The 9,267-nt window shown below is 42.7% G+C and overlaps 1 protein-coding gene across 1 annotated transcript; it reads right to left on the reverse strand.

Moving 5' to 3' along the window:
- Window positions 1-1,822: 1,822 nt before the first annotated feature.
- TIMM21 (translocase of inner mitochondrial membrane 21) lies at window positions 1,823-9,127 on the reverse strand. Its single transcript, XM_068396475.1, has 6 exons — window positions 8,607-9,127; window positions 6,162-6,224; window positions 5,965-6,062; window positions 4,554-4,627; window positions 2,412-2,517; window positions 1,823-2,317 (listed from the first exon to the last, which is right to left on the reverse strand). The coding sequence occupies exons 1-6, from the start codon at window positions 8,902-8,904 to the stop codon at window positions 2,225-2,227; spliced, it is 732 nt and encodes a 243-aa protein (XP_068252576.1). The 5' UTR covers window positions 8,905-9,127; the 3' UTR covers window positions 1,823-2,224.
- Window positions 9,128-9,267: the final 140 nt, after the last annotated feature.

The following is a 9,267-nucleotide window of genomic DNA, read 5'->3' on the forward strand; positions in this document are numbered from 1 at the left end:
TTACATTTTCTGATTTAAACTGTGTATTTTTATATAGTCTTGCTTTGTAAAAGGTGAAGAATGATTACATTTTTATCAAGGTATACTATGGGTTTAAGGCTAGTAATCTTAGTATTGGATTAGAAAATTATATAGCTTGCAGTATTCCTCTGTTCTCTGACAAACATTCTCTGGCTTGCATTTGTGACAAAACCCTTGCAGAGGTGATTTTCAGCAACCGCCATGGTATGACACATGCTTATAGCAACTGGACATAAGTGGTACGTAACGCTATTGGGCAGTACTGCAGCAGGTTGCAATGAAACAACGAAGGCCTCAGGTATTTTCTTCTATTTTTTTACTGGGTTATAAATCAGTTAGGTTGGTTTGAATGTTTCTTCGGAAACAACAGTTCTGGCAAGTGTAATGCGAAGAATTGAGAAGAGTCATGAGCTAAGTTATAAGTCAAAATGTGTTATTGACTCTACTGCTTCCATTATTTAAGGACACCTTTCCAGATGGACATTAATCATGTCAGCAACTGTATGTAAAAATAAAAGTTTATCAAAGTTACTTCATGGCAATATATCAAGTACCACAACGATTTCTCACAGTTACTTACAATAGGGAGCCACCAACATGGGCTTCCATAGCTTTTGACTATCTGTAAAATTGTGGGCTTGTTAGTCTTGAAAAGCATCCATTGAGGGATGAAAGCAAGCAGACAAATTTATAACTCCGCTGAAACTACTGGATATGAAATCACTTCGGTCAGTCTCAATTATGTTTGAGGTTTTGTAAAACGCCCTTTGTCCTGCATAGTAGGAGTCACTTACCTTATATACTGTGTAGAAACACCAAAATGCCTTGCAGTTTGACACAGGTTGACACTGGTGACTGCTGTGCTATAATGTGCTGTTACTCTGCTCTGCTCACAAACTGGGATGAATGTGTGATTCCTCTTCATTGAACAGTTTCAAACAATATGAGGATCTAACTGAAGTCAAGGTTGTAGTGCTTAATACAAAGCAAAGTTATCTAGGTCTAACAAAGTATTATGTTTAGTTGTTATGATTATTCAAATGAGATTACTTGGGAGAAAGATGAACAGGATGGCTGAAGTCCAGTCAAGTATTACTAAAGATACTACACATGATATTTATGGCACTGTATGAGGCAATACTGTATGAACTTTAGAACAGTCCAAATGTACCATTAAATAAACTGTAATAAGGGCTGGTGACTGAACATTAGTGTGTGCTTAATAATTAACTGGTGAACTAAAAAGCTCATAACATATGATAGGTAACTACAGAAAAATGCATTAGTCGGTGTTTAAGGAAGTGGTTAAATGTAAGAAGCTAAAGCTTGAAATATTTTGGTTGGTGCTTTTTGACAGATGGGCACGACTGAGTCTGATTATTAATACACAGGGTTATGCTTGCTATCTGCCATGTTGCACTAAGGAAGAAACCCAGGTGAGAAATTTGGTCATGAGTTGAACTTTTGAGTTTGGGTAAACCTACATGAATCTGATTCCCAGAAGATTTAAATTAGTGAATGGAAAAACTGTGGGCAGTGCTGAGCAGCTACAACACTGTCATTAGTTAGCGGAGCAGCATGGCAAATGTTGGAAGGAGCAGAGAGTACTGCTGTTCTGTGCGCTGTTAATCTATTTAGCAGGTACCGATATTGAAGTCTTTATCTTCAGTCACTTGCCACGGATGTGTGTCTCCACAATCCATATTCTTACATGCCCTTGGGCTAGATCCCCTTTGCATCACTAACATACATTCTTATTTTACCTCATCTACACAAAGGCATCCAGAATGAACACAGTGAGTTTGTCTACACTTAGAATACCACTTTCTTTATTGCAGTGCTAGTGGGAAATTCAAGCGAAGGAAGACAAAAAACCTCCCCATCCAAACCTAAAATCCTGGAAGACTCAGTTTTTGGGTGTGTAGAAGTATTATCCAACATTAAACTGTTTATTATGAGCCATTATTTTCCTATGTCAAAAGTATATGCTGTAAGTGATGGCTCTGCTATTTTTCATTGGCTTCACTTCAAATTCCGTATCTGTTATTATGAAGGACCTTAACGGAGGCCCTGAGAGGCTATGTCCTGTAACACAACCCCAAAGCTGCAAGACACGATCAAGAACACCCAACAATTCATGTGTAGACTGGCTACACCAGTGTCATCCAATACTCAATGAGATGAGGCGGCAACTGATCACTGGCTATCTGTTGTCTTCTATGACAATGGTTCTTCTAGGATAGGTGTCAACATCCACAAATATGTAGCGGACCTCAAATCTTCTGCTCTCAGGATTCTGTAAGGAAAACAATTTCAGGCTCTGTTTTTTTCTCTTTGGTAGTTTAAATTCAAGATTAAACTTGGCAGCTACATCAAGCAATTATACACACCTCTTTGACTTCCACGTGGACTGTTCCCCTCTTCCCTGGTTCAGAGCCCTCAATATAGAACTTCAAACGCATATGTTTCAGTCCATCCTTTACGTATTCAATGTGACTAAAACCAGCAAAACAAAACAAAACAACGCACCCAGCAAGGATACATATTATATGCTTGTTAAACTTCAAATTTAAACTGCTTATTTAGAGGTGCTGCTTAACTATTTTGTGAGAAAGTGTATTCCAATGCAGTCCTTATGCTACCATGGGTTCCTTCTCTACTGGTCTTCCCAAGCTTTACTGTGAGTGTATAAGGAGTAGCAGAGTTAGAAGAACTAATTAGCAGTTGAGGATTAACGGATGAAGTGCTTAAATATCCCCACCCCAGTCCTCCCCTCAAAACTCAACCGCAATCCAATGGCTGAAGATTCTGGAATTTCCCTGTATTTATCCTAAAGAACCCTCAGATTCAGAGTCTGACATCTAGAAAGGATCACCCACATCACCAAGACTGCCAGGGGTTTTTTGAGGCACTTAAATGAAGTTACCAAGCCAAACCACACAAAGAATGTTTTGTCAACTTAATTGTCAGGTTGGTTAAATCACATCAAAACAAATGGTTTACTATATGCTCTACTTATTTTGGCAATAATTTTGTTCTACTGAAGTAACTTTGCCACTGATATCAGATCTCTAACCTAAATGCTGGTATTTAGACTGGTGTTAGCTTATGCTAAATATTAGGCAAATAAAAAGGTCGCATTACTTTCAAGGTGACCACTTCCAGAAATTCATGAGTTCTGGTGCCAGTTTATGTTTCCTACTGAAATTACTAACTGCTGCGTACTACCAAGCTCTTATTTCCATCAGTCATGCCCAGATACACACTGTGAATTAAACTTCCAATACAGTTTAAGATGACATGGTGGGTTAGAGCGAACAAAGACGAACTAAGAGCCTTACTGCAGTAAAGTCACATTCAAAGTGTTCACACACACAAAAAATCTGTACACTTTTGAGACATTTAAGGTTATCCTTATACTGCAGACACAAATGCTACAATCTTACAAAGTCCTCATCTTAAAAATTTATTTGAAATACTAGACTTTCAAAATGATGGATATGAAATACTAGGAAAGCTGATAGTACATTTGCTTACTTACATAGTTTGTTTTACTGACAGATGCTTAAAAAACATTTGTGTATATCCTTTTCATTTAGCAGCTCTACTTTAAACACTTTTTCACAGAGTCTGGTGAAAAGATAAACTTCCACCAGTAAAAATCACCTTCCTCCAGAAAAAAAAATTATCAACTTCATGTTTCAAGTTGTGTATCTGGGCTTATGTGTCCCGTCCTGTATGAAACCTCCTTGAATAAATTCAAGTCAAAGAACTCAATAAAGACAAAGCCCCTATTGGATTATGGTGCAGGGAGGATTTACATTTTGTAAGAAGTAGTTCTGTTGTTTCCCTCAAAAGGCAAATAACAGACACACTCATGAAAGGTTTAGGTGAGAGATATTCTGTAAAATACACAGTAAATATGTGGCCTCAAGTACCAAAAAGCAATATAAGAAATGGGCAGTCAATACTGCATATCGTCTCGGGACAATATAGTCACTGCTGTGACTACAACCTGTACAGTCAGACCCAGCCTAGCTTTAAACAGAGCAAGCTGGATTCCTGAAAGTCTGGAAGTTATTACCTCTTGCCCTTTTTGGGCTGATAAGAACTACTGCTTCAAAAGGAGAAAAACTCTCAAAGAACAATTTTTCAAAGAACAATTTCACTCTATTTGAGGGTTTCAGACTGTAAACTTCAGTCAGATCCCTGCTCCCCAGACGCATGCCTACACCTCTGTACTACTCCCTTCAGACTCGTCCTATTTTTTGGAGAGAACAGCTCTATGTTTACTGTGCTGACCATGGCTTGCTTTGACGAACTCTGAGTGGGCGTTTTGTATTGTATGTGCACTGTATTTAGTGGTATGTGCCACACAAGAGGTACTGCAAAAAAAGGCTTTCATTTTCACTCAGAAGTGACAGGGTACATCACAGACGGTTCATTACTGTAGATACAACTTGCTATCGCGACCCAATATGTCTTTGCTGTGCAAAAACTAGGGTCTGTATGGGGCAAGCACGAAAGGGCACCTGACAAGCTGTCGTCTTCCTCTTCTTGTTGCCTCCCCATAACCTTTAATAGGTTCACCAAAAACACCAATTATCTACAAGAGAAAAGAGGTTTGAGTCGTCAGGAGGTATCACATTCAAACAGATATTCCAGTATCAGCTCATACCCCTGCTGTGAATGCATTTTCTTTCAACAAAATGCCCTTGTGAATCTGATGTCAAGAATAGAAGAGTACATCCTCTGTATTTCAATGATTTGCTTTACAGTCACATATTAAAAGTCTAAAATAAATCCTACTAATATCTATATTTGTACTGTCCTCTGAGATTATGACATTTTAATCTCTCTTCTTACTGCAAATTTTATACTTTACTAACATTTTGTGTAAAAAGGAACAAAAACCATGAAATATTTGCTCATCTCCTCCAAGAGAATGCTTCAAAGTTTAAAATGCAAATGCACGACCCTTCGCATTATCTAAAAACCACTACTGTTTAATAAATTCAATGAAGTTTCTTTTTTTTTTTCAGATCTATAAAGCCAGACCAAATTAACCTAATTTTAAACTTAAAGTTGGTTAGAAAGGGAAGGTAATTTTTAATGTATAATTACTGGAGAGAAGTTTTAATTCAACAAACTTGTTCCAAAGCAGTCTTCATTTTTACTCTAGTGACAACTTGTCACTTCATTTCTAGGTTATTCTTAGTGGCGTCTGTAGCAACCTCGTTTGAAAGCTATTCCATGCAGTTCTTGTCTTGCCTGAAGCAGTAGTTTTTACAATCTAGTTTTAGATCGATTTTTGTTTACATGTAGCTATCTTATGTGCCTGTGTGATCACATGACTGTTCTCTTTCTCTTCTCCTGTTAGCCACAGGAATGCTAACCACGTTTCAAATGAAGAGTTGAAACTCCTGGATACTTATGCAGTGCTTTGCTGAATGACAGAAGCCTACTGAAGTGTCACAACAGAATAACTGTGCTGAGGAAAGGCAGCAGGCTAGATATACAAAACTTAAGTGGGACCAGTTCCCTCCCTGACCTGCAGAACTCCTTAAGTACTACATTGAGCAGGCACTCAGGTATGTCTGTAAGACTTTATGTATGGAGACACAAGCACGTGCTCTGGAGGGGCAGATACTGTATATGCATCAATTGTTGTGCTGTGGTACACTCACTTAACTTGGCTTTTAGCAGGCCAATTCACTCAGGCTCAGCCCTTGCATTACCTTGTCCTAATACAGGCTCCAATTTGGAGCTGACCCACCTCTGGCCAGCTAAAAGCACAGGCAGATCTGCTGGTGTTTGCCTGCTAAGCACCATGTGGGTCTTCCTGTAGCTTTGCTTGTGAGATTCCTTGTGCAAACTTTTGACTCAAAGAGAAACAGTAACTACTGAGAAACATAAACTTAGGACTAAGATTCAAAAACCAACCTCAGGGTGAGATCTGCATTTCTCCAAGGCATCTCCATAGATTTTACTTGGACTAGAAGAAGAGAATAGCTCTTTAAAAATCACATAGAACAAACCACCTGTAACAGAAACAACAGCAAATGGAATGAAAGCTAATCAAACCAGATGGAATTAATGAAAAGCATCTTCTGATAAAGAATATAACTTTTAAAAATAACCTGTAACACCAATTCCAACAAGCACCACAATAAAGTAGGTAAAGTCTCTTCCAGCTTCTTTCACTGAAATAGAAAACAACGCAGCAGTTACAACCTTGGACAGTAAGACTTGCATAGCTTGCTTAGATAAATGCTCTTCTATTATTCTGCAGCTCAAATAACATTTTGGCAGAAGAAAAAATTCCAGTAACAGCTTCCATAATGTCTCATCACTAGAGAAAGAGACCATGGAATGTCTCTTATGTTTTGCAGGGCACATTTCTACCTCTGTATTAAGCCTTATTATTTTCTTTTCCTACTAGGTGTTTTCAAGACCCAGAATAGCACTTATTACTTTTCATGTAGCATGAGAGCTAGTGTCTTTAAGAATTAATGAGGTATTTAGCACTGTAATGAGGTATTCAAGCTACCATATAAACCCACAATAACTGCAATCCTTAGGCAGAGAAAAGGAGAAGTAAAAATAAAAAAGCATAAGTTTATAAATGGCACATGCTGACTGAAAATAACTGATTTTATGAATTCTCACAGAATCAACTAGGTTGGAAGAGACCTCTGGGATCATCGAGTCCAACCTTTGACCTAACACCACTGTGTCAACTAGACCATAGCACTATGTGCCACATCCAGTCTTTTCTTAAACATCTCCAGGGATGGTGACTCCACCACCTCCCTGGGTAGTCCATTCCAATGCCTAATAACCCTTTCTGTGAAGACATTTTGCCTAATGTCTAACCTGAACCTCCCGTGGTGCAGCTTGAGGCTATGTCCTCTAGTCCTGTTGCTAGTTGCTGGGGAGAAGAGGCCAACCTCCACCCCACTACAACCTCCTTTCAGGTAGTTGTAGAAAGCGACAAGGTCTCCCCTCAGCCTCCTTTTCTCCAGGCTAAACAACCCCAGCTCCCCCAGGTGCTCCTCATAGGACATACCCTCCAGACCCTTCACCAGCTTTGTTGCCCTCCTCTAAACTCGCTCCAGCACCTCAGTGTCTTTCTTGAAGTGAGAGGCTCAGAACTGGACACAGTACTCGAGGTGCGGCCTCACCAGTGCCGAGTACAGGGGGACAATTATTTCCCTAGTCCTGCTGGCCACACTATTCCTGATACACGCCAGGATGCCGTTGGCCTTCTTGGCCACCTGGGCACACTGCTGGCTCATGTTCAGCCAGCTGTCCACCAATACCCCCAGGTCCTTTTCCACCAGGCCGCTTTCCAACCACTCTTCCCCCAGCCTGTAGCGCTGTATGGGGTTGTTACGGCCAAAGGGTAGGACCCGGCACTTGGTCTTGTTGAACTTCATGCTCATCTGTCTCACCTGTCCAGATCTTGCTGCAGAGCCTTCCTACCCTTCAGCAGATCAACACTCCCACCCAACTTAGTGTTGTCCGCAAATTTACTGAGGGTGCATTCGATACCCTCATCCCGATCATCAATAAAGATATTGAACAGGCGTGGGCCCAGTACTGAGCCCTGGGGAACACCACTAGTGACCGGACACCAACTGGATGCGGTACCGTTCTCCACCACCCTCGGGGCCCAGCCATCCAGCAAGTTCTTAACTCAGCGAAGAGTGCACCTGTCCAAGCCATGGGCTGCCAGCTTATCCAGGAGAATGCCATGGGAGACAGTATCAAAGGCTTTGCTGAAATCCAAGTATACTACTACATCCACAGCCTTTCCCTCATCCACTAGGCAGATTGTTCAATCAAGTGAACAATAAAAAGGAGGGATATTAGAGCAAAATATGTATTTTATTTATTGACACTGTCAACCGCAGTTTATCTGATTAGTTTTTTATCTGTTACTTTTGATCTGATGTACCAGCAAAAGTGTCAGTATACACTCCAAAAAAAGTCATATTAGATTCTCTGTTAAAAAAATTTTTGAGAACTTGGAAAGAAACTACTGATCTGTTTAAGTGATAAGGTGTGCCTTTCAGTGAGGTACAAATTACCAAGGAAACTTTAACAACCATTTTTCCTGCAGTCTTCTAATCATTTGAGGACGTTTTTCATAAACCTTTTCAAAGCACTTAGAATTTCTGAGGCTAATTACATAGTAACTGAAATGAACGAGACCAACCAAAGTGACAGCCATCCTATAAAGAAACTAGTACCACATGTAGAGGTTTTCCTTTGGAAAAGGGCAATGAGAGGCTACTACATCTTATCCCTGATGTTACTTAAACACTAAATCAACAAGTTGTTTGGAAGAAGCCACGTAATTTTTGTTCTGCTTGTGCAATACATACACTGAAATGTATCAACTGCTGCAAACAGCACGACGTGGAAAGAAACGGGCTCGCCGGTTTTCTGAGAATTGTGTTTTTTTTCAGTTCCTGAGTTTTGGGGCTCTAAAACTCAGCTGCAGCAGCGATTTTCTCCGCGCCAGCCTCCCTGAGCAGCGCACCGCATCCCCGCTCACGAGTGGCCGCAGCCCGCCTCACCTTTCCGAGCAGCCGACTGCAGAGTTTCTTCCTTCCGCCCCCTCTGCACGGGCAGATGTTCGCTGCTATCGCCGGGCTTTTCCGCTCGCAGCCCCCCCGTTCGCGTCCCGATACTCCGCCGGGCGGCCCGCAGCAGCGGGGCGAGCTCCCTGCGGGGCGGCTGGTGCCACCACCTCAGGCAGGGCCCCGGCCCCGGCCCCGGCCGCGCCCAGCCGGGGGGAGCGAGCAGCCACCTCCCCAGGGAGCCCCGCAGCCGCTGGCCGGGCTGCCCGGCCCGCGCAAGGGAGGCGGGCAGCATGCCGGGCACGGCTCCCGGCTCTCACCCGAGTACGGCGGAGGCAGTCGAGCTGAACGGACAGTCCCTGCCGCTCGCCACCGCCACTTCTCCCGGGGGACCCCTCGGGAAGAGTCAGGGCAGGCGCCCGCCCCGAGCGCGGCTCTGCGGCCGGTGCTTCAGGTCAGGGGCCTCCATTACCCTCTACCCGCCGCTCAGCCATTGCCCCGGCGGAAACCTGGGGGGTGGAGGCAAGGAAGGGGCCGCGGGCCCCGGGAGCGGTAGTTTGAGCGGGCTCCCTCTTGCGCCCGCCGCTAGGAACGGCTCCCGGCAGCATCCCTACAGCGGCCGCCATGCCGAGCGCCGCCGCCACAGCCCGCCCTCACG

Source organism: Nyctibius grandis, chromosome 3, assembly GCF_013368605.1.
Source record: "Nyctibius grandis isolate bNycGra1 chromosome 3, bNycGra1.pri, whole genome shotgun sequence".
NCBI lineage: Eukaryota > Metazoa > Chordata > Aves > Nyctibiiformes > Nyctibiidae > Nyctibius > Nyctibius grandis.

Excerpts from the sequence above, each read along its gene's own strand:
- TIMM21 (XM_068396475.1), bottom strand. The coding sequence starts at position 8,904 with ATGCTGCCCGCCTCCCTTGCGCGGGCCGGGCAGCCCGGCCAGCGGCTG. Across the intron at positions 6,063-6,161 it reads TGTTGGAATTGGTGTTACAG|GTGGTTTGTTCTATGTGATT; the intron begins GTTATTTTTAAA and ends TTTCTGTTACAG. Across the intron at positions 4,628-5,964 it reads AATGCAGATCTCACCCTGAG|ATAATTGGTGTTTTTGGTGA; the intron begins GTTGGTTTTTGA and ends TTTCTCTTGTAG.